We start from the raw sequence: 24,466 nt of genomic DNA on the forward strand, positions 1-24,466 counted from the left end.
AGAAAATGGTTCTGTAGAGCTTCACTGAAAGTGTAACCTTAGCAAAGTCAGCAGTTAGAACACTCAGATGTCACACTCAAGGGCACGCCTCTTGGGGACACCGGCGTCCTGGGTGCTGGGGCTGCACCATGGGTGAAGCGAAGGGAACCACAGGGGCGCTGTGGTTAGTTCCTGTCAGCCTTCTCCGCGCCTGGTCCCACCGCTACCACCTACCATTGCCCCCACATCCAGTTTAGCAACGTCCTCTGCCACCTGGCAGCAGCTGGGTTTGCACACATCCCCACGTGGCTGCTGGCATTCTCTCCCCGAAAGGAACTCATAGCTGTCCTTCTGTACCAGTCTAGGCTTTGAGGAGATCCAGGGGCAGCAGTATGTATGAGCTGGGTAGAAATAACTAGGGCAACACTCATAGATAATAAGACACAGCAAGGAAGGCTTCTGAAGCACGTGTGTGACGGATGGTATTCAAAGCACAGTAAATGTGCTTGACTCTCTAACGTTCGTTCAGTGTTTCCTGGCAGCTGTGGGATTGATGCCATCTCTGTTTTATAGACGAGGAGGCGGCCCAGTGCCGTGAAGTGGCAGAAGGCAGTGGAGGGGAGGCTTCCTGTCTGCTCCCACTGCATGCAGAGCCCAGCTCTCTGCAGACAGACAGACAGACCTCCCCCCAGGGACCCTCCCCTGCTCTGGCCTGCACACTAGGTCAGACGGGCAGAGGCACTCTGTTTTTTGTCAAAGATTGGTGTGGCCGGTAGTGACTGCGTCTGCATTGTCGCATCCGTTTGTGACGTGCTGGTGCAGCCCCGTGGCCCCTGTGGATTTTTGGTTGTCTTTCTTTGTTGCGTTTGCATGCTGGACTTGAACCCAGGCCTCGTGCTAGACAAGTGAGCTACATCTCCAGCCCTACATTTCATTTCTGTTCTGTTTATTCCCTCGGGGAGCTTGACATAGTTAACAAGGATACCTGTAATACTTTTAAATAAATAAACCAAAGACCTGCGAGAAAGCCCTTGAAAGGCCATGCTTGCTGCCGGAGCACTTCTGAGTGGCCAGGTCTCACTTGCAGGTCCCTCCAATGTCAGGAGACCAGCGTGTCTCTGAGGCTGCCTCCCCCAGTGGCCTCAGAGGGGACAGTGGATAGAGGACCTTTCTTCTGGGCCTACTGTGTGGCAGTGTTATAGCAGAAGCAGGGGGACTGCAAGAAAGAAAAGCCAGGATTGGCCAATGCGAGAGCTACAGTTAACAGAAGAGTTACAATGCAAATGTCCTCCTGAGTGCCTATAAAAACCCGCAGAGACGAGCAGCAAGACCAGGACGGCAGAATGCTGGGGCCGGGAAGGGGGACAACACTGTCTTCTTGCCATCGGCTCCACCCCAGACCGCTAATGCAGCCCGAGCACTCCTCACGTGCAGGGCAGCCCTCCAGCTCATTTTAGGGCCCCTCTTCCTCCTCGCTCTTCTCCCTCCAACACTCCGCACACCTCCAAGAGCCCCCTTCCAGGACTCTCCATGGCCTGTGCTCTCACGAGGCATGCAGCCCGGCAGAGGGCTTGTGCCGTGCCCTCTCCCCTTCCTTTGCTTCTCACGCTGACATGTGTGTGCACGTCGACGTACGTGTCCAGGCATGGGGGCTTATTTCATCAGAAAGCGTTTAGTGAGCACTTAGTATGTGGAGGTGCTAAGCCCACCCGAGCGAGCGTGAGGGGGAATAATAATGTGTCCTGCTCTCGCAGCTCAAACCTAGAGATAGGGACTCGTCTGGGAGCAGACTTGGTAAAAGGAGACTTAGCAAGCACTGTGATAAATAGGCGCTACGCCTGAGCACTGGAGAGCTCAGAGGAAGCGTGCCAGTGACAGCTGCGAGGGGAAGAAAGCCTGAATCCTGAGTCTTCAGGGCTGCTTTGGAGTTAGCCTGGTAGAAAGGGCTTTCCAAGCAGGGGGACTGGCATAGGTAAGAGGGACGGTAAGAGGAGAGCTACGTCAAGGTGACCTGCCTGATAGATTTGCAGGCTCCTGGTGAATCTCTCTTTTCACATTTTACTTTCGCGTGTAGGAGCGTTTGCCTACATATATGCATACCACACACATAACTGGTGCCTGAGGGGTCAGCAGAGGACACCAAATCCCCTGCATCCCTTGGGACTGGGGTGAGAGATGGCTGTGAGCTGGGAATTAAACCCTGATTGTCTTCAAGAACAAGTTAACAGGCTCTCTTAACTGAGCCATCTGGTCTCCGAGCCTAGCTGTTGAGTCTCTTGAGTTGCCTTCACCTGGGCAACACGTGTTGTGACACCGTTAGAGTCTGGAGGGTGGACTTTCCACCTACCTGGAACTTGTTGTTGGCCTCAGCTCTCCTGATCCTGTACGCTCCTTTTCTCATTGTCTCTCTGTAGCCCCTCGGCCCGGCAGATGACGCACTGGGTGGAGGGAGAAGCTCTAGGGAGATGTCCTTCCTAACGCTGACAGCCCTCCCCCATCTGCCGCAGGGAAACACAGGCGTGCTCCTGGGCTTGCTCCTGGTATCCTTCGTCATCCTCGTGGCGCTCATCACCGTGCTGTCCGGCATCGGCGTCGCAGAGCATGGCGAGATGGGCAGTGGCGGCGTCTACTCCATGATCTCCTCAGTCCTTGGCGGGCGGACGGGAGGCACTGTTGGGCTGCTGTACGTGTTTGGACAGGTGAGACTCTGGCACGAGCCAACCCCTTGCCTCCGCCTCATCGTCTGCCATCACCTCTCCACCCTTCCTCGTTTGACCTGGGGTCAAAGCAAGGGTGGGGACACGGAGGACCACTTTGCTCTGCCGGTGGGCATTGTGCCTTTGCCAGGGGCCTTTCCTACGGAGGTGAAGCTCTGTCAGGTCTGGTGGCTTGGGTGGCCTTAAGCAGGCCACAGGCCCTCGCGTGGATGCTTAGACAGAGGAGAATGCCACACTTTGGGGTGGACTGAGCCAGGAAGAAAACCAGCAGGCAGGGAGAAACTCCAAGTTCATCTATAGCATATTTAACTGGAACCCAGGGATGGGACTTGGCACAGGGAAGACGGCACTGGGACATTAAGAAGTAGCTTTTGGTTAAGTGTTGCTTGGACCAAAGAGGTTTTTATGGAAAAACCAAGAGTGGTGGCTGGTTAAAAAACAGAAAAGAAAATCATGTTACTTTTCATTTTAGGCAGCAGGGGCAGGGCATCAGCATACACGCACCACATTCTCTAACAGCACAAAGCTGAGGGCCTGAGTGTGTGGTGAGTGTGTGTGCATGAGTGTGTATATGAGTGTGCATAGAATGTTGAGTGCATAGCTATTGAGTGTGGGTGAGTGTAGGTGCGTGTGTGAGGGTGTGCACGAGTGCGTGTGTAGGCCAGGTGCATGGAGGCACCTCACTACTTGCTCGGAAAAGGAAGTTGCTTTTTTGTTTTGTTTTTTGCTTTTTTTTTTGTTTATTTTGTTTTTTTTTTTTTTTTTGGTTATTTTTTGTTTATTTATTTTGTTTATTTCTGTGTAGCTCTGGTTGTTCTGGAACTCATGCTGTAGACCAGGCTGGCCTCGAACTCAGAAATCTGCCTGCCTCTGCCTTCTGAATGCTGGGATTAAAGGTCCATGCCACCACTTGCCAGCAATGTAGTTGCTTTTACTGGAGAAAGATTTGAAAGTATGATACATGTTGAACATTCTTAACTGAAAAACCCAAAATCTATAGTGCTCCAAAAATCCCAAATTTTTTGAGCATTGTATTGAGCAGGGCTCAAATTTTTCAGATTTTGAAGCTGGATGTGGTGGCCCATGTCTGTAATCCCAGCATCTCAGGGGTTGGGGGGGAGTTAAAATAGGAGGGCTGTGAACACCAGGTCAGCCTGGCAAAGTAGTAGGACTCTGTCTCTAAAGAAGACAACCACACCAAACAAAAAGCAAACAACAACAGAAAAACCTCTACCAAACTAAACCAAATCAAACCCAACCCAACCCAACCAAATTAAATCTAAACATATTAACTCAACCCAATCAAACCAAACCAAATCTAACCCTACCAACCCAACTCAACTCAACCCAACCCAACCCAACCCAACCCAACCAAAACCCTCATACAATAGAAAATGGCAAACAAACAAAACAAGCCCCACCAACTTTCAAATTTTGGAGCCTTTTCGAAGGTAGATTTTCATTTAACAAAAATGCTTAATCAATGCAAATATTTCAAAATCCAAAAGAGTTCAAAACATGCATTGCCCCTGTGGCAGCCATTTTGGGATGGCTAGCGGTCCTCACCAGCCTGCTTTTGCTACCCTAGGGGCTGTAGGGAGATGCTTTCATGCTCTGTCCTGCAGCCACAGTGGCTGCAGGCTGGTCGTGAGGACAGCCTCATTTTCTCCATTCCCTGGGTAGACAGATGAGGACAAAGATTGAACACCCCAAGTGAGAAGAGGATTCTGGGTCACCTAGCTGTTTTTAGCTGGGCTGACAGAGGGTCTTCACAAGTTTGCCCAGCACAGGCAGCCATGGCCTTTGCCAGCCGTCCCTGTGGTCAGTGCTGGCGGGTCCCTGATTATCTGAGCTCGTCTGGGCCTTACCGTCCAGTCCTTATGTCATCTTCCACGTTCTATCTTCTGGACTTTGCTGAGGGGGCCGCACACACTTCCCAGGGATGCTGGCCCACAGCTTCTGCCTTTGTCTGGTTTTGGTGTGGGGTTGGCACTGGCTTTAAGGGCTCACTTGGTGGGGGCGGGGCTTCCATTCTCTTTTAGCCTTTGGAAATGAGTGTAAAGCGTTGGTCTTAACTCTTTAACTGCCAAATGGAACATGGCAGTGCAACCATCTGGTCCTGGTTTTCTTGGTTGCAGTTGTTTAACTTTTCTGATTATTAGGCAGGAGAGTGTCCTAATTTTCTGCTTTGCGTAATGCTGGTAGGCTGTGTCGCCATGTTTATCTGCTTCACCCAGGCTATCTGGAGTACGGACACAGTATCTGTCCCCTGCACTCCCCTGTATTTCTCTAAGTCTGGTGGCGGCAACACTTCTCTCATTCCTTACTTAATCATCTGCATTCACCTCTCTTCTTGACCAATCAAGATAAAGATTTATCCACAATTTTTATTTACTCTTAAGTGGCAAAGTATTAACAGGTTTTCTTCCTTTTGAAATATATAATTTATTTTTACTTTACACGCATTGGTGTTTTTGTCTGTATGTGGGACTGTGTGTGAGTGACAGGAGCCCCGGAACTGAAGTTACAGACAGGTGTGAGCTGTCATGTCGGTGCTGGGAATTGAACCTGGGTCCTCTGGAAGAGCAGCCTGTGCTCCTAACTATAGAGCCATATTATTTTCATTGTGACATTTTCAACTGAAATTTGATTTTATCAGTTCTTCCCCTCCCCCATCGCTCTGCTCCCTTCCTGTCCTCCTACCTCCAGTAGTCTTCTTTGCTATTTCATGTCACATATCAAATAAACAACTTCTTTTGGAGTCTGGGTCTACTATGTAACCCTGGCTGGAACTCACTGTGTAGACCATGTTGGTCTTGAACTGACAGAGGTTTTTCTGTCTCCACCTCCTGTGTTCTAGGATTGAAGGTGTAGACCATCATGCCTGGCTCTTTTTTCTATGTATATACGTATGTTCTTTAAGACAAGGTTTCTCTTCTCTGTGTAGCCCTGACTATCCCGGAACTCACTCTGTAGACCAGGCTGGCCTCGAACTCACAGAGATCTGCCTGCCTCTGCCTCCTGAGTGCTGGGATTAAAGGCGTGCGCCACCACTGCCCAGGTATTACTTTTAGTCGTGCATGTGGCGGTGTTGGGGAGGTGTGCATAAGGGGGCAGTGCCCTCGGAGGCCAGTAGAAGGTGTCGGATTCCCGGCGCTGGAGTCAGCAAGTTGTTGAAGTCGTTTGTAATGTGTGATATGTGCTCTTAACCACTGACCCATCTCCAGGCCCTATATTTTTAAAAGCTGTTATTATTAGCTCTCTGAGAATTTCATACAATCTGTTTTAATCATATTTAAAATCATTTACAAATCTTGCCATGTGGGCTGGAACGATGGCTCAGCAGTCAAGAAAGAATACTGACTGCTTTCCCAGAAGGCCTGGGTTTGGTTTCCAGTAAACATTCTCAGGGCTCGTGATAGCTGAAAAAGTGTTTCCATGTCTTCATAGTCAGGAACTTTTCTTTTTCTTTTTACCATTCTCAGCACAGAAACATCTGAAACTCCCTGCCACAGAAGGTGGGGTGGTGCTCACTGTTTCAAAGAGAGGAAGAGACAGATCCCAAGGACAGAACACCTCTATTCCATGGCGTTTGTTTTGCTTTCCCAGAAGGCCTGGGTTTGGTTTCCAGCATTCACACGGTGATCGGGGGATCCGACTCCCTCTCTTGGCCCTCATGGGCACCAAGCACCCAAGTGGTGCACAGACATACATGCAAGCAAAGCACCCGTTCACACAAAATAAAAGTTAATAAATGAATAAAAGGCCCATACCAGATAACAAAAACTTAACCTACACACAGCAGAATCTCCCCACCTCACTTCTGAAGCCTGGCTAGCTGCCCTGCTCTATGGGACCAGACCCATGGCTGGAGGAAGGGACTGCAGCCAGAAACTCCTCCTTCCCTGTTCCACTCACCTGTGTCCCTGTGAGGGGCCTCTTCGAGCTCCCTACTCGGATGTGGAGATGTCTGGCTTCGTCCTGTGTTGACTGTGTAAGAACATTTATCATGACTAATGTGCTTCATGCTAGATTCTCTGTGCCAACAGTGGAGGGTCGGGAAGCTTGCCCAGGCCTGCCAGAGCCTGGAGCTGTCACTGTGGGAGTGGGCGCATCCGTGATGCCTGCCGCTGCCTACTGCAGCCTAAATCAGGATCTGTGCTGAAGGAGAGAGTGTGGAGGGGTGCCCATCTTCCACTCCTGAACACCTGACTCAACCAAAACAAACGCTATGGAATAGAGGCGTTCTGTCCTTGGGATCTGTCTCTTCCTCTCTTTAAAACAGTGAGCACCACCCCACCTTCTGTGGCAGGGAGTTTCAGATGTTTCTGTGCTGAGAATGGTAAAAAGAAAAAGAAAAGTTCCTGACTATGAAGACATGGAAACACTTTTTCAGCTATCACGAGCCCTGAGAATGTTTACTGCAACTCAGTGATGCTTTCCAAGGAAGAACCACCTTCCAGCCTGGATGCCTTCGGGCGGCTGGCTTGCTCTGGGAAGGCCTGGCGTTCAGACCGCCCTGTGTCGACTCAAGTAAGGCCTTGAGTCCTGAGCCTGAAGGAAGACACTTTCTGCATTGTAGGGGCTCATGCACAGATGAGATGGGCTGCGATGGGCTCACTTCGTGACTGGGTCCAAGGTTCTTTTGTCAGTGCGCCCCAAATGTATGCAGGCATTCCAGTTCTGTGGGATGGGCGTGTCCACCTGTTAGAGTAAAGGCAATACCATAATCTCTGACGGTGTGGTGGTTCTCTCCGCCCCCCTGCTCAGGATCTCACTGCATGATCTAGTCTATCCGAATGCTGCCAAGTAATCCAAGCTAGTCTTGAATTCACAGCCCGCCTGCCTCTGCCTTCTTAGTGCGGGGCTGCTGGGCACAGCACTCATCCCTCACTTGAGAGGCAACCCTGACTGTCAGCTTCGTTGGGTACAGAGAAAGGAAAGCCAGCTTCTCATCTATGAGGGTGAACATCAGAGGGGCAAAGCTGTCCTGACTGTGGGCACCAAAGTCCAGCCAGCCAGGGATCGGACCAAGAGGAAGTCAGAGCAGCTGGTAAAGTCCTCCTCAGCGGGTGTGTGAACGCCAGCCCCACCGCCATGAAAGCTCCATCTTTGGCAGTCTTTCAGTGCAGACCCGCTCTAGTGACCTCCAGGGAGCTCCCAGACCCTTGGCTCAGGACTGGTGCTGTCTTGGGCTTTGCAGCCATTCGTTCACCTGGTTTTCCAGCTTGGGACCAGCTAGCCTCTGACTGGGCAAGCCAGCCCAACACATCCCTGTTTGTAGTTGCACAAGCTGTTCTGTTCTGCAGAACCCTGGCTGGCAGACAGTCCTTACGCTTGTCTGCGTTCGAGGGACTCAGACGTCCTCCTTCCTGACAGCAAGAGGGTGTGGCGACAACTTGCCCTGTTGTCAGAGCTGGCAATTCAACGGGGCTTCTCCCGGCCAGGGGCACGTGACGTGGGAAGTCAGCGTGTCACACGGTATTCACTGAGTCCGGATTCACCGAATGCTTCACAAACAGGGGCCATTGAAGAGGAGAAACAGACATTAAGTTTTTTGTATTTGTGGTGTGTGTACCTGTGTGGTTATGTGTCCACATGTGTATATGTGTGTGTGTGTATGTGTGTGTGTATGTATGTGTGTGTGTGTGTATGTGTGTGTGTATGTATGTGTGTGTGTGTATGTGTGTATGTATGTATGTGTGTGTGTATGTGCAAGCCTGAAGTTGACGTTATGTGGGTGTCTGTGTTCTCAGTGCAGGAGACAAATTTATAACCACAAAATGACAGTAGAATATGTATCGGAAAATTGTCCAGCACCGACTAAGCTTGAACTGAATTCGTTCCTGGGATAATGGCTGCACTGACGAGGGAGACCAGCAGCGCCTGGGGTTTAGTGCCACGACCAAGCTGAGGGACGGTGACCGATGTCGAGCATTGCACAAAGGGAAGCCCATGCCATCACAATGTTATTACATTTGTTCATTGTGCGTGTGGGGGGGGTGTGCATGTGGAGTGCATGTGTGGGTGTGCATGTATGTGTATGGAATGCATGTAGAGTGCATGTATGTATGAGTGTGCATGTATGTGTATGCATGTACATGTGGAAGTCAAAGCACAGCTTGCAGGAGTTGGTTCTCTCCTTCAACCTGTGAGTCCTGTAACTCAAACGCAGGTGTCAGGCTTGGTGGCAAGAGCCTTCACCTAATGAGACATCTTGCTGGCCCCACATAACACTTTTTTTTTTTTTAAAGATAGGGTCTCACTGTGTGGCTCTGTAGACCAAGTTAGCCTTGAACTCACAGAGATCCACCTGCCTCCGCCTCCCAAGGTCTGGCATTACAGTATGCACCACCACACCCAGGTCACACCACCACACCCAGGTCATATCACTCTTGGCTATTTTATGTTTTGGACCTGCCTTTCAAATATTTCCAAAAAGTGTAAAATCAGGGCTCTGGACAAATATGAGATAATCGTGTACCAAGCACATAGTATATTGACGAGTGCAGCCAATACAACCTTTAGGGGCGCTGAGGAGTACGCACTGGAAGAAGAATGAGGTGCGGAGGAGGGGTGCGGTTGGTGCTCCAGTTATTTTCATAAAGTTGTGTTCGGTTCTTGTTTTCTCTCTTAACCTGGCTATCACACAAATAATTGAGATGCTACTATATATTGTAACAAGCTTCACAGCACAAGAACTGAGTGGTTACTAATCCAGTCTTGGCCCTCTCAGCTAATCTGGCTTCCTCCCAGCGTATATCCCAGAGACACTTGCACTTTGCAGCTTTCCTGTTCCAGCTCCTTTCCTCATCTCACTTCCATCTCTCCCACGGCCCAAATCTCCAGGCTGAATCCCCTACTTCCTCTTCTAACTCCTCCTCTCCTGCCTGGCAGGAAGTCCAGCCCTATTCTCTCCCTTGCTCATTAATTGGCTGTAAGCTGCTTTATTGGCAAATCAGGGGACAATTGGGGAGCAGTGTTTACACAACTTTAAGACGGGAGATTCTCAGAACAAGAATTGCAACCAGAGATGGGGGGAGGGGTTACAGAAATCAGTATTTGAATTACACAGTAACCTTATGCCTACAGTGTGGAGGAGGGGTGAGGTGTGGAGGAGGGGTGAGGTGTGGAGAGGTGAAGTGTAGGGACCAGAGGTGATTAAATGTAGTGATTAAATCTACACATTCACAGTTAGGCACTTTAATGAATAAATGGAAGGGCAATTTTGCTGGGTTAAACATCAAACTAGCCACTATCTTATTGGACTGTGGACCCTGATCCTTTGGGCTGTCTTGACACTGGACAGGAATTATTTCTTTGTCTACTACAGATTGGCACAAGTCAGTCTGTAAATCAGCATATAACTTACTCAGTCCTGGGAATTCCATGCCAGTTTAATCAACAGTGACCCAGGCCCTGACTCTACCTGGGTAGCCACTGTGGGTGCCTTTGTTACTCATCACACTGAAAAGGTGTGGCACCCACTCTTTTTTATTCCAGCTCTAAATTTCACATTACTTATTTATTTACCTGAGACAGGCGCAGGTGTATTCTGGTTGGCCTATGTAGAGACTGGCCTCAGCTCTCAAGGAACCTCCTGAGTACTGGGAATAGAGGGGTGTGCCACCAGGCTTGGCAGCTAGATAGCTTATGTCTGTAATTCCAGCTATCAGAAGGCTGAGGCAGGAGGATTACTGTGAGTTGGAAGCTAATTTGGGATGTATAGTGAGATCCAGGTCAGTCTTGGCTACAGTGTTAGGCCCTTTCTTAAAGAAAGGGAAACCAACCCAAATGGAAACAACCAGACTTAACAGGCCTGGGAAGATGGTTTACTCAGTAAAGTGCTTGCTTTGCAAGCGTGGGGTCATGCATTTGAGCCCCAGAGCCACAGACCCATAGGGCTGCTGGTCCGGCAGCCCAGCCTACTTGGCCAGTCCTAGGCTGCTGAGAGACACTGTTTCAAGAAAGAGGTGGACATGCATACACACACACACACTCATACACATATATACACACACAAATATACACAAACACACTCTCACACTCATCATATACTGACATATATACACACACGTTCACACACACACACACTCACAAACACACACGTTAAAAGTAATGGCGTCCAAATGTTTGTAGGTTCTTGAATAGTCAGGCAGAGGTGGCCTAGGGCCTCCGTCACCACTGACAGCTCTCAGCCCATTCCTCTCTCATTCAAGAGGCAGGTGTGCAATGGGGGCCGAGGCAGGTTCCCCTGTGGGAGAGCAGGTTTGGCCTGGTGCTGCCTCAGAGCCACGGTGCTGGCACATGTGTGTGTGTGGGGGGGTATGGGTGTGGGTGTGAGCAGGCAGGTCCACCGCCTCTCCGTGGCGGGCCCTTTGTACCGGGAACTGCCCGGCAGTGTGTTGCAGGTGCCATGTACGTCACTGGCTTCGCCGAGTCCCTCTCGGGGGTGCTGGGCCTCGGGAGCATCTGGGCGGTGCGAGCGGTTTCCGTGGCCGTGCTGCTGGCCCTGCTGGCCATCAACCTGGCCGGGGTGAAGTGGATCATCCGCCTCCAGCTGCTGCTGCTGCTCCTGCTGGCCGTCTCCACCCTGGACTTTGTGGTGGGCTCTTTCACCCACCTGGACCCAGGTAAGCCCTGGGGTACACTGCTTTGCCCACAAGGATAGGTGTGACTTACAGATGCCCTCTCCTCCCGCAGGCTGTACCTACAGTTAGGGTGGCCTGGTCCTGAGCAGTTGAGCACCAACTTGAGCTTGCTGGGCCCAGGAGCCCCCCCCCCACACCCCATCCCCACCCCACACAGACACACAGACACACACACACAGACACACACACACACACAGACACCCCATCCCCACCCCACACAAACATATACACACACACACACTTCATATATTTTCCATGATTCTCTTTCATTTCTTTCTATATATATATAAAAAAAAAGTAGCTAACACAACTTCTGGCAAACAAAAGCACAGGCAGGTGGCAGAGAGCAAACCCGTGGCAATGACTGGGGCACGGAGCAGGAAAGAGGTGGTGGTGACAGAGAGGGAAACAGACTGCGATGCTGCCTGCCTGCTTTTTTTCTCTTTTCTCTTTTTATTTTAAGAACTTGATGTAAATATAATACATGTTTCTGGTCGTGGCAGCACCTGCCTGTAAATATTCGGGAGGCCGAGGCAGAAAGGTTGTGAACAAAATCCTGAGACTTTTTATCTTGAGAAACAAAGGAAGCTATGACCAGGGTTGCCAGTTGTCCTCCCATAGAGCTGGCTCCCGAAACCTTTGATTATCTGTTGCTCTATATGCCAAGTTATTTTTCAAAATAAAAATGCGTGTCCTTGACCTAAGCTTAAAAACAACAACAACAAAAACCAGCCAAGTGGCCAGGTATAGCTTTTCAGTCTTTGGGGTAAAGCAAATGCTATTTCTTTTTCTTTTCTGTATTTTATCGAGAGAGGTTCTCTGTGTAGCCCTGGCTGTCCTGGAACTTACTGTGTAGACCAGGCTGACCTCGAACTCTCAGAGACCCGCCTGCCTCTGTCCCTCGAGTGCCGGGACTCCAGGCGTGCACCACCACGTCCACAGGTAGTATAGTGACTATTCAATGAACCCAGCACTGACTGATCCGGTGGTTCTCAATCTGCGGGTCATGACCCCATTGGGGGTTGAAAGCTCCTTCCACTGGGGTGGCCTGAGACCATCAGAAGATGTAGATGTTTGCATTACGATTCCCAACAGTAGCGAAACGACAGTTATGAAGTAACAATGAGAACAGCTTTATGATGGGGGAGAGGTTACCACAACCTGAAGGAGCTGCATTAACGGGTCGCAGTGTTAGAAAGGTTGAGAGCCACTGGGCTAGTCTAACACAGGGTTTCCTCAGCCTCGTGGAAGCCTAACAGCATGAATTACTTCCCAGGGCTCTGATGACACGGAGGGCTGCAACTTTGCCCTCTTCTGATTTGTGTTGTTTTAGCATCAAGGTCAACTATGCTTGACCCCAGAGGGCTGTAGAAAAGGCCTGACACTGTACAACCCCGGAAACTCTGTTTACATGACAGTAGAGACCAGGCTCTAAGGAGAGAGGCTCATGGGGCCAACAGGTGTGCTTAGAACAAGCTGCGGCCCAGACAGGGACCCACGATGGCGGTGGGGGTGGCAGTCACTGTGCCTGAGAACCCGCCGTGCTGGGCTCTATACTGAGCTTATCTTATGCCAGAGCCTTACCTTACATAGCCCCTGCTGGAACCTCTTGAGATGGGACCACAGACACCCATCTTAGAGGAAGAGAAAGACGCTCTGTTTTGTGCTAATGCCTGCTTGAAACCAGATAGGATGCTGTAGCTGAGCCCTTCCTGGGGCAGGAAGAGGCCAGTTTCCATACAACATGCTTGTCCGTTCTCTGCTCTCTCCCTTCGAGGTTGCCCCTGCATTGTGTTCTCCCTGGTCTTGCCTTTACAAACAAACAAACAAGCTGTGTACACCATTATGCTTTTATTTTCTCTATATATTTTTAGATTTTATTTTTATTTATGCCAATGTACGTGTGTCTGTCTGTATGTACGTCACGTGTGTGCGGGTGCCTGCTGGCATCAGATCTTGGATCTGGGGTTATACATAGCTGTGAACCGCTTGACATGGGTGCCGGGGATGAAATGCAGGTCCTCTGGAAGAACAGCAAGTGCTCTTAACCACCAAGCCGTCTCTGCAGCCCCTAGTCTTGCCTTTTAAAGGCTGTGGACTGCTCAGAGTTGAGCTGGCACACGCTACTGTTTCTTCAGATATTGGAGTCCCAATGCCAGAAATTGCACAAACGTCTCCACTGCCATCCAGAAGGGCCGGCTCCTGTGTGGAAGGGACCCTGGGGATCGCCCTGGCTCCCCAGGAGTGCTGGGACTTCTCTGCTGGTGGGAAGGCGTGCTTTTTTCCTGGCCTTGCCCCATCCAGCAGCAGTGGCTCTCAAACTGAGGGAGACCGGCTGGCCTTTGGCTGCCGAACTGTCTAGGAAGGGAGAAGCAGCCTACCTGGTCCCCGGTTCCCAGGTGCCCTCGTCCCGCCCACACAGTTTATAAGAGACCGCGGTTGACTGGCAGGGCAGTGCTGCGGGCCACCTAGACTTCACTAGACTCATGTGTTTCCCTTCTCGCCTGGAGACTTTCTTGGCTGCTCTTCTAAGCGACTCCAGTGCTTCTCCTCCTTCCTGGTCAATACATTAGCAGGGTGTAGTTGGAGCAGAAATTTATTTTCAATAATTCCCATAGCAACGGGCTCTTCTAGTATCTGTTTTTGGCATCATTGATTTTTTTTTTGTTTTGTTTTGTTTTGTTTTAATCAAACAGACTCTTTTCCCTGTAGTTAAAAAAACCAAACCGAAACCTTTAGAATGGATTCAGCAGAATGATTTCAACTAGTAAGTGAGGGAAAACATTTGACAAAAGGCTGGAAGGAATAGCCGGGCTGTAGCGGCACACGCCTTTGATCCCAGCCCTCAAAAGGCAGAGGCAGGTGAATCTCTGTGAGTTCAAGGCCACCCTGGTCTACAAAGTGAGGCCAGGACAGCCAGGGCTATTACATCCTGTCTCTAGAAAAAAAAAAAAAAAATGACAGGAAGGAACTGTGCTTAGATGTTCACAGTGATGGTCCGTGGAGATTATGTGTGGCTGCACCATTACAGTTCTGCTTCTCCTTCGGTTGGCTGGTGTTATTTGGTTTTTCTAAGAGTTATTGCTTATTTGCTCATTTGTTCACTCATTTTATGTGTGTATGTGGCCTGCATGTATGTATATGTGCCATGTCCATGTCTGGTACCTGTGGAGTCCAAAAGAGGGAATCAATCAGAGCCCCTGGAACTGAAGTTACAGATGGTTGGGAATCGCCATGTGGGTGCTGGAAACTGAACCAGAATCCTTTGTGCCCTCAGCCACTGAGCCATCTCTCCAGACTAGTGTTACTTAAAAAATTACACACACACACACACACACACACACACACACACACATACACTCACGCTCACACTCACACACACACATATGGGCTGGAGAATTGGCTGCTCTGGGGTCCTCCTCTGGCCTCCAGGGTCACATGTGGTATACAGACATATGTGTGGATAAAATATCAATACACATAAATTACCATTTGAAAAAATTTTTTAAAAGGACAGTTTTTTAGATCTAACTTATACTGAGGTTCCCCTTTATTTGTATTTTAGAGGCAAAACAAGTCAGGCATGGTTTTATGCCTACAGTCTCAGGAAGCCAAGGCAGGAGGATTAGCATGAGTTCAAGGTTAGCCTGGGCCACAGAGTAAGACCCTGTCTCGAAAAAGGAAGGAAGGGAGGCAGGAAAAGAAAAGAAAAAAAAGCAAGGAAGAAAAACGTTATTGTTATTATTACAAAACCCCTTCAATCCTGACACCTATAAAAGGAGGAGGAAGTCGTCCCTTTCTTCTCTGCATTCTTCCACTCCAGCGGCCCAGGAGGAGATGGGTACCTGAGCATGTGTGCATGTGACGAGCACACATGGGACCGCTCTTCCCAGAGATGCAGGTAAACTCTCCGTGGCTTAGCTGCTGCCCCGCTCCTGCTCCCAAGCAGTCAGGACAGGATTCAGTCACTCTAATTCTCCAAATCCTCCTATATAATCATCCTTACTCTCTTTCAAAATCCTGGGCTCTTTTTGTAGATTAAGTGTTATTACATGCATATGTGAATATTTGTGCTGCACAACAGCCCCTGGATCACCGGATTAGACACGCTCTATGTTTAAAGTCCTGTTACCCCTACTTGAGATTTGCCCAGTTTTGCGCCCTCACGGACCTGGCAGATGCGAACATCCCGTTCAGACTTGGGGGCTTGCTTCTTCCGGAGGGAGTCTCAGACAGAACTCACAGGAGGCAGGTCAGGTGTGCTTGAAACTCTGCTGGGTTCCACCCCGCTGCCTCGAGTTGGGTTGTTTGGAGCTTACACTAGTCACTGACTCTCTGTATCTTGGAAGATACTGGGTAGGTGTAATCTCTTAAATGCTGTGCAGTGTGTATTCCTTTTCTTTCCATTTGTTTTTTGACCACCACCGGGGATCATTTTTTTCCTGTTTTTATTGCCTCTTCCACTTCTCCTTTCCCTTGAATTGTCTAGAATCTTCCCTGGTTCTTTCCCACCCCGTTCTCTGTTCCCTGCTGGCTCCTGAAGCTCACCTTCCTTAGCTTAGTTTTTATCCATGTTAGATGCTTGCTACAGATATTGAAGCTCTCCCCTGAGGTCATCTGTCCCTTTGAAATTATGTATGAAGAAGTAGTACATGCATAAAATTCTCATTGGACCGAAACCATATACTGTTTATCTCCTTGTGTCATTTCCTGAAATTAAATGTACTGCCTGTGTTAGGTCCCTGGCTGCCTTAACCAACAACCGCAGAGCTTGAAACAACTGAAACTTATCCTCACATAGTTCTGAAGGTCAAAAGTCTGGAGTCAGAAGTATCTCGGGGTCACTGTCCCAGCAAGTCCTGACCCAAGAAGAGACCCCTTCTTGTCCTCCTCCAACTTCCAGGAGCCCAGGGGTCTCTTAGGAGTGCTGATCACTCCGGTCTCTGCCTCCCTCTTCACATGGCCCTGCCCTGTCTCTTCCCCGTGTATTCAGTATTTTAACAAAAATGTTAAAATGATGTGTCACTGCAAACAGTCACCTGACAGTCCGACTGTTGTCACTCGGAGAGCCTTAGGTTCGTCAGCAAAAATCCTTTCTCAGATGAGAGCCATTTCCAGATTCTTAGGTCTAGGGAGAGAACATACCGTAGGAAGCCGCCATGTACCCCATTACACCCCATCACTTTTGATCTGCCTTATTTTCCGTGGCCGGTTACCATGTAGAAAATGCTCCCCAGAGCCTTCACATGCCACTGGGGTTGGGCCAGGACCCCCCTTGTGGGAGCTTCTCTTTCCAGCCTTGCTTTTCCTAGAGAGGTCGTCTCTGTGCTGGGCCCCAGCTCGTGTCCTGGAACTCCCACCCTCTCTGCCCAGGGCCTGGACCCTCTCTGTGGGTCCCAGAAAGTGTCACTTGACACTGGAGAAGTTGGAAACACTTTCGGGTAGAGTAGTGGAATCATTTTGCTTCTCCTTCTACCCTTCCAAGGCATCAGATGTCTGGTGCTGTTCTGATTCCCATGCTTAGTAGATAACCTGTTTCTTTTCCAAGTGTTCACATCTGCTCTCTACCTATGATGCCCTATAATTCTATAGTGAAAATTTGCTAGATTAAAAACCATTATGTTTTTGTGTGTATATGTGAACATGCTTGCGGGTGCCCATGAAATACAGAAAAAGGCGACAGATTTCCTAGAACTGGAGGTACAGACGGTGGAGCTGCCATGTAGATGCTGAGAACTGAACTCAGGTCCTCTGGAAGAGCAGCCAGTGTTCCTAACCACTGAGCCATCTCTCCAGTCCCTGTAACAACAACAACAACAAAAATCTATTTTTCAGCTTGAGCACCTCAATTAGGGGGATACAGCTATTTCTTTTATAGTTGCTCCCTGCCCCCTCCCCCATTTAAGTCAGACTTCTACCAAGCTGGTCTTGAACTTACGATCCTCCTGCCTCAATTCTTGAGTGCTGGAATTACAGGTGTGTACCACCACACCCATCCAGCTTACTCCCCCTCCCCCCCAACTTAAACTCTGACTGCAGCAATCCTTCTTTAAAAATAATTTCAATCTCTCAGCTTAGTTTATCCACCAAAGATATTGAATGGAAACCTAGAAGAATAATTCATGGATTTTCAGCATTTCATGAACACTTCATAAGGTTCTCAGTTTTCACTTTTATTGTTGTTAGTCTCTTCAAGTTTGAATAGGACAAAGCAAAATTTAGTTCAGTTTGCAGGTTCAAGAGTCTCTGGGATCTTGGAACTGTTCCCTGGGGATAGTCAATGAGTGTAATAATAGTTGGATATTAGAACTCCTTGTCTGAACATTTATCATTTAATTTTTTAAATTTTTAAATTGTGCACGTGTGCACACTGTGTCCTTCTGTGTCTCAAGATGTCTCTCTGTGTCATATTCTCTTTGCCCTGGCTCTCCTCGCCACCTCTCTCCACGGCCACCAGATTTTTTGCTGTGTGGGCTGGCAGCAAGGTTCCTTCTTTCTCCACTTCCTGTCCTGTCTTCCCCAAAGCACATGCCACTGCACAAGACACAGAGGGCAGTGGGCAAAGCTGAGCAGCAAGGCAGCTTAGACATGACATGTTCAAACATTTGTCTTAAAGCTCCTAAAATGCCATTGGGGCGGTGGGGTTGGGCTCATATTTTCATTTATGTAAGATGAGTCTCATGCCAAAACGCTCTCGCTGCCATGAAAGTCAGGCAAATATAGAGAAAATGCGTCTTAGAAAGCGAAGTGACATGTGGTACATTTGAATTCTCGATTCCACACTTCGAAATGAAATTGCGAGCTTAATCCTTTGCTTATCCGGGGAGGCGCTTGCCAAGCTTCCGCGACGTACGTACCCTGCATTTCCCAGCCCACACTGCGCTGCCTGCGCCACCTGGTCCTCCGGGGCCTGAGTCAGGCAGGGGGGCCTGCGGCAGGCCCGGCTCACGCTGAACCCAGCAGGTGGAAGCCGCCTGGTGAGGCCGGGGTTTACACTTGGTCCCGGGGAAGCCGAAGTCACAGCGTGGGTTCTATAAAGAGGCTGCGGCAAGCACTGCCTGCCTCCGAGCTCTGCTGAAACTGCCCTCGCTGAGGCTCCGTTGAGCTCTCCATCTCCAAAACCAGGAACTTGGCTCAACTCTGGTTCCTGTTTGTTCTGGTTATTGCAGGGTCTCACTGTAGCCCAGGCTGGCCCAGACCTCACTCTATAGCCAAGGACCATCTTGTACTTCTGATCCTCCTGCTTTCACCTCCCAAGTGCTGGTATTAAAGACATGTCCTTCCCTGCCTGGCTTTCATCTGTGACTCCTGTCCCGTTTTGCACACTGGCCGTGTGTGCCCGTTTGTAATAGCCTTTCACCTCTGTTCTGTGAGACAGCGCCTTGGCTCTCTTCTTGGTCTGGTCAGTTCCCTGCTGTCAGTGAGGACCTGTGCTTTCCTTTCCATCATCCTCGCTGCCCTGCTTTATCTGCTTCCCTAGATTTCCCCAACCAGCTTCCATATTGCCAGTTCCTGTGGTCAAGCAAGCTCATAATGCCTTTCATTATTTTTATTTTTACTCTTAGAAGTTCTGATAGACCTTATTATTTTTTTTAAAGTGGAACTATCTTTTATTTATCGACCGTTCCACACGTGTGACAAATATATCTCCATCACATCCACACCCGGTACCCCTTCGTACATCCACTAAACATGGCCAACATATCCTCCCACCTTCATGTCTGCTCTGGTTTTGGTTGTTGCTATGGTAGCCCACTGAAGCCAACTGGTGCTTTCTATCGAGGGTTGACTGCTGATCATGTTGGCTTGATCTTCTGTGGGTAACCATAGCTACAGTGAATTCATGAGTGCAAAGACCATGGCATGTCCGGAAGACAGCATTTCACAGCGCTCCTCTCCACGCCTGAGCTCTGGCATTCTTTCTGCCCCTCTTCCGAGATGGTCTCTGAGCCTTGAGGGTGGGATGGAGTTCCTATAGATGCTCCATTTAGTGCTGAGCAGTCACTTAGTTTCATCACTTGGACCAGTTGGGGGTTTCTGGCCAAGGCTGAGCTGTACACATGGCTGTTTAGAAGGCAGCCTGACAGTATTTCCAACTCAGCAAAACCACACTGTGACAGAGGCTGGGAAGGGCTACTCCCTTGCCTCAGAGAGGCAGAAGCAGCATCCTGGAGAGGGAAGTCATTTCTAGGAATCCAGGCCTCCATGGTCAGGCCCCTTGTTGGTCCAGCAGAGAGGTGTGGAATCTGGGAGTTCCTGCCTAAGGCCTCTGGCGCAAGCCATGGGCTTTGACCAGGTTTATAGCACATGCACGAGCTCTGTCCTGTGGAGCAGGGTGAACATGAGCATCCTGGCTGCGCCTCTAGAGCGTAGAGTCAGTCCATCAGGGCAAGGCTTGGGTCTTCCAGAATCGCTCATCACTGATTTATGGAGGTAGGCAGTAGGCATTTGTACGGAGAGAGAGCCACTCAGCGAAAGCTAGCCAGACTGCATGACCTTTTCCGTCCCTGCAGGTGCAATTGGCTAGTCTGTGTCGACTGTGAGGGAGGCCTCCATGCCCTTTCTGTGGGACACCCGTCTTGCAGTTCATCTATGGCACTCTGCTTCATTCCTGGAAGGGGCACGCACAGGAACCGGGTTACCACTGTGGCATTATCTGCCCAGCACGGGGCCTTCTTGCCTGGCTCCTGTCTCTTGTGGTGGACCCCAACTCCCGCGTGCTTTGTCTCCAGCTGTTTTCCAGATGATGGGCAGACCTGCCTGAAAGGCCTTGCAGTGCCCTCAGTGGCCTCTGAGTGGAGTTGCAGTCTGTTTGTTCTCTGGCCTCTGGGCAGGAGACCTCGTCCCAGGGCAGTCCTTTCCCTTCTACAGTCCTGGGAGGAGAAGTTCCGTCCCGTGTGTGAATTGCTTCTCTGGAGCTGGTGTCTACAGTTTGTTCTGGGTCTAGGGATTGTCAGACGTACTCTCAAGTGAGCCTCGTAAACACGCTGGACAGGGCCAGAGAGGGTTACTTCGGGCCTGCAGGAGCAGCAGCCTGGAGGAGCAGCAGCCTGGAGAGGGGAGGTCGCTTCTGAGAATTCAGGCCGCCCTGCCGCTAGCTCCTTGCTGGTACAGGGTGGAGAGGTCAAGTCTGGGAGTAGGCAAAGAACACTTTCAAGGAGGGTCCCCCAACTTTCACTCCAGCCTTGGTCCCTTGACCCTGAACCCTGCCTGCACCCAGCAGCACCAGTAGAGCAGGGCGTCAGGGGAAGCAGGGAGAATCCTTAGCCCTGGTTCAGGCCTATACCTCTGGGTGGACACTGTCCTTCTGTGTTTTCAAACTGCTTGGGGTCGGGCATCCCTGCCCAGTGTCCTCTGCTCATACGGCCTCTGCACTGCCTTCTTCAGAGATGGACAAGTGATGCTCAGTGAGGGACAGAGACCGTGGCTTTCCGTGCTCAGGATCACAGAGACCTGAGGACGAATGTGCCACTCTAAGCCATCGGCCTGGGGTGTGCGAGCAGGGGGCCCTCAGACCTCTCACTTGACTGGGTGTCCAGCCAAGGGCTGCACTCACAAATCCTTGCTCCGTGTGTGTGTGCACGCGCGCTCATGTGTGTGTGTGTGTGTGTGTGTGTGTGTGTGTGTGTACATGAGGAAACAGTAAGAAATGCACTCTGCTTGCATTACCCTTGTCACCCTTGAAACAACTAATGGGGGTCAGTGTGATGACTATGCTAGCTTTACAGACAATGGAGTTGGGCCCTCCAAAGAGCTTGAACAACCTTCCTGAGCTTGCATAGTAAGTGTGACCTCAGCGTGACCTCAGAGGCACCTGCTATCACCATGTGCCATTGGGTGAAGGTGGGGTCCCCACACTGCCTTCATTCTTGCATCAGACTGTGCATCTTAACCTACCCCAGGACAGTACCAAGAGGGTCTGAGCCTGCGGTCTCAGCCAGCCATCTCTTGCCTGGCCAGATGGTCAGAGCCGAGCCCCTTGGAGGGTAAATAAGAGACGAAACAGAGGGGCACGAACACCGGGCGGTATGGTGACAAAGGCAGGCTTCCCCGGTGCTACCAGGAACAAAGATCAGGGGCAAGCTCAGCCAGCAAGTGCTAACTCCAGGTACACGGTCAGACAGGGTTAGTGTCAGCCACTCCCTGTGCAGCCTGCCTCAGCCCTGGGTCCTCTGGGGGCAGCCTTCTTCCTCGAGGGCATGGTGGGTAGGCAAACCTGGAACCAGTGACCTCACGCTAGTCTGCTATCCTGCAGGCAGGAGGCGCCTCGCCTCCGCGTGGGTGAACGTTTCTGCCACCCCCAGGACAGTTTCCTGACGAGGTATGCTGGCTTAGAAATAGGCAAGGATGGTGGCTGCAGCCGGGGCCACAAACCCGCAGGATCTGACGCCACAGTGAAAGGAAAGGAAAGAGGAAGCGACAAATAGAGTTGCTTTATTTTTGTGACTGGGTCTTACTGTGTAACCCTAGTGGGTCTGGATTATCGCTCTGTAGATCAGGCTGGCTTTGAACTCAGAGATCCAGCTGCCTCTAGCTGAGAGCTGAGATTAAAGGGTGTGCCACCAGGATGATGATGATTGTTGTTATTTTCCTCTCTTCTGTTTCTCTTCCATCTCTCCCCATACTCGACTTCTCTCCTGACTTCCTCACTTTCTTGTTTCCTCCCCTACTCTCTCTCCTTCTCTCTCTGGGGTTGGATCCTTGGAATGAGCCAGCTGATGGGTTTCTGGCCTAGCCCAGACCATTCCTATTGCTGCCCTAAACTCTCTTGGTATATTAAAAATTTTACCACTAAGAATATGTTAGTTTATTTAGCAGAAGACTTGACGCCTGGTGGACACAGCTAATGAGCAGGTGTTTGGATGATTTGGTTGCAAGCATCATGGGCAATTTAGACCTGAAGAGTTTGCTCATCCATCTGCATTGGAGCTCAGCATAGGCCATTCACCACAGAGGGCCTATGTGATGGGTTCTTTTTATAGACACTGGGCCAGAATCTGGAAGTTCAATGATGCTGAGGGAGAGATGAAGTTGGGCTTGCCTGGATCCCCTGGCTGGTCCCCGAGGCACACTGCTGTGGGGTCACAGTGGGGCTGAGAGGGTGGAACTTCAGAGGCCGCCCTGTGGCTGGGATTGTCCCTTCGCTGGCTTGCCGCAACAACATGAATGCTCCGGGGGACAGGGAGGGAAGGATCTTGTCACCTCTGTGTCACCCAGCACCAGGCTAGGACCTAGAGCAGGCTTTGAGAGTCTCTCTTAGTTGAGCAAATGAAGGAATCAGAGTGACAAGGGCAGACCGTAGGGGGAAGGTCATGGAACCTCAGTAGAGGTAGAGAAGCGTCACCCTTGGCCCCTCGTCCGCAGATCTGGGTGGCTGGTCCTCCCCAGGCTCCCCCCAGAGAGGCGCCAGCCTTCCTGTTTTGGCTGCGGCTCTCAGGTATTCTGCCTGTACAGGCTCAGCTGGCAAGGGCTCTCACAAGGCCTTCACAGAGGGCTCCTGGGCGGAGCCCCAGTGCAAGTCCAGTCAGACCTTCTCCGGCAGAAGGAAGGAAAGAGGGTTGCAGCTGTGAGAAGCCGCGGCTTTGAAAGTCTTCCTCCTGAATTTTCACCTTTGCAAGGAGTGGAGGTGCTTAGGGAGGCATTTCATATTTGATGAAAGAAGGGGATGAGTCACTGGGAAACCAGACTGTGCATCTTAACCTACCCCCAGGACAGTACCATAGCTGTGTATCATCACAGCCTTGAGTAACAACAGTCTCTCTCGCTTTCTCTTTCCTCTCCTCCCTTCCTCCCACCCACCCGCTTTAGCACACATGTGTTGTATTACCCATATCCACATGTGAGTAAATTAAACCAGAATCTAGACAGCTGGGACGGGGAGACTCCTGATTTGTTCTTTCCAGCTGAGAGGAAGGCCAGGGATTGGGGATGCTGAGAGGAAGGCCTGGGGTCAGGGATGTAGGCCAGACATAGATCAGCTGACGTCTGCCTGGGGGTTCATGGATATATGACACGAATAAGCAGTCACTCACCAACCTAAGGGGCCAAAGACCAAAACCAGCCTGACATAAATAAACCCTCCCCTGCTCTGGACCAGACACCGGGGAAGGCAAAGTGTAGGATTGTGGGAGTGTAAAATGCCATTTGCTAACAAACAGCCAGTGGTTTCTTTTCAGGCTCTCCCAGTTATAGCACATAGGATTGCAGTGATCTCATTCTTGACCAATGGCCAATGCATTCAGCTGTCTGGCGGAATAATCTATTAACTGGGCACCTGCCAAGTGTCTGGAAGAGGAACGAGTTTGGGCATATGTTTTAAAAAGTGATAACATTGTTATGGGTCCTGCCTAGACCGGGAGATGGGAAACACAAGCCCGCCAGCACTAGCCCTGAAGTTATCCTCGGACGAGGCGCTGTGTTCAGACTAGACTCAGTACCTCGTGAGCAACCTCTTTGCCTCTGCATAGTTTTATGGCAGCGATTCTCAACCTATGGGTCATGACCCCTGTGGGGATCAACGCCCCTTTCACAGGGGTCACCCAAGACCATTAGAAAACACAGATATTTACATTACGAATCACAACAGTAGCAAAATCAGTGATGAAGTAGCAATGAAAAAAATGTTATGGTTTGCGGGGGGTCACCAAAACATGAGGAACCATATTAAAGGGTCTCAGCATTCAGAAGGTTGAGAACCACTGCTCTGTGGCACCTAAGGGCACACCAACATGTACCCACAGCATCCGGACCCTGTGTGAGACTGGGCACAAGGAGCCGGGGGACATTTGCCAGGTCACACAGTCACCATTGGAACCCCTTTCTCTCAACTCCTCATCTCGTGTCCATGTGTTTTCAGGGAGCCATCACTCACACCTGGGTGTTTTCTTCCCTGCCCAGGACTCCTTAGGATGCTGGCGCGGGAGGCTGTGCTGGTCCTCAGCCTGCCACCAAACTCGGTCTGTGACTGTTAGGGACCCGTGTCTCAATCCTGGGTATGAAAGACTTGGACATCTTGTCACAGATCCCGCTTGCTTCATCCAAACTTTGCAACTAGGAGAATAGATGGGAAAGGGCGGCCATCAGACGCCCTCTGCATGAGGCCTGAGCATGGCCAGGCTC

At 50.3% G+C, this 24,466-nt stretch overlaps 1 protein-coding gene across 3 annotated transcripts in view; it reads left to right on the forward strand.

The window, feature by feature from the left end:
• The window catches only part of Slc12a8 (solute carrier family 12 member 8), a 141,730-nt gene that overhangs the window by 21,159 nt on the left and 96,105 nt on the right, over positions 1-24,466 (forward strand). For all 3 annotated transcript variants that reach the window (XM_060370278.1, XM_060370279.1, XM_060370276.1), the window contains 2 exons: positions 2,487-2,678; positions 11,098-11,329. In XM_060370278.1, coding sequence (XP_060226261.1) covers positions 2,487-2,678; positions 11,098-11,329 — 424 coding nt within the window. The remainder of the gene's footprint in view (positions 1-2,486; positions 2,679-11,097; positions 11,330-24,466) is intronic.

Source organism: Meriones unguiculatus, chromosome 17 (assembly GCF_030254825.1).
Source record: "Meriones unguiculatus strain TT.TT164.6M chromosome 17, Bangor_MerUng_6.1, whole genome shotgun sequence".
NCBI classification, from domain to species: Eukaryota; Metazoa; Chordata; class Mammalia; order Rodentia; family Muridae; genus Meriones; species Meriones unguiculatus.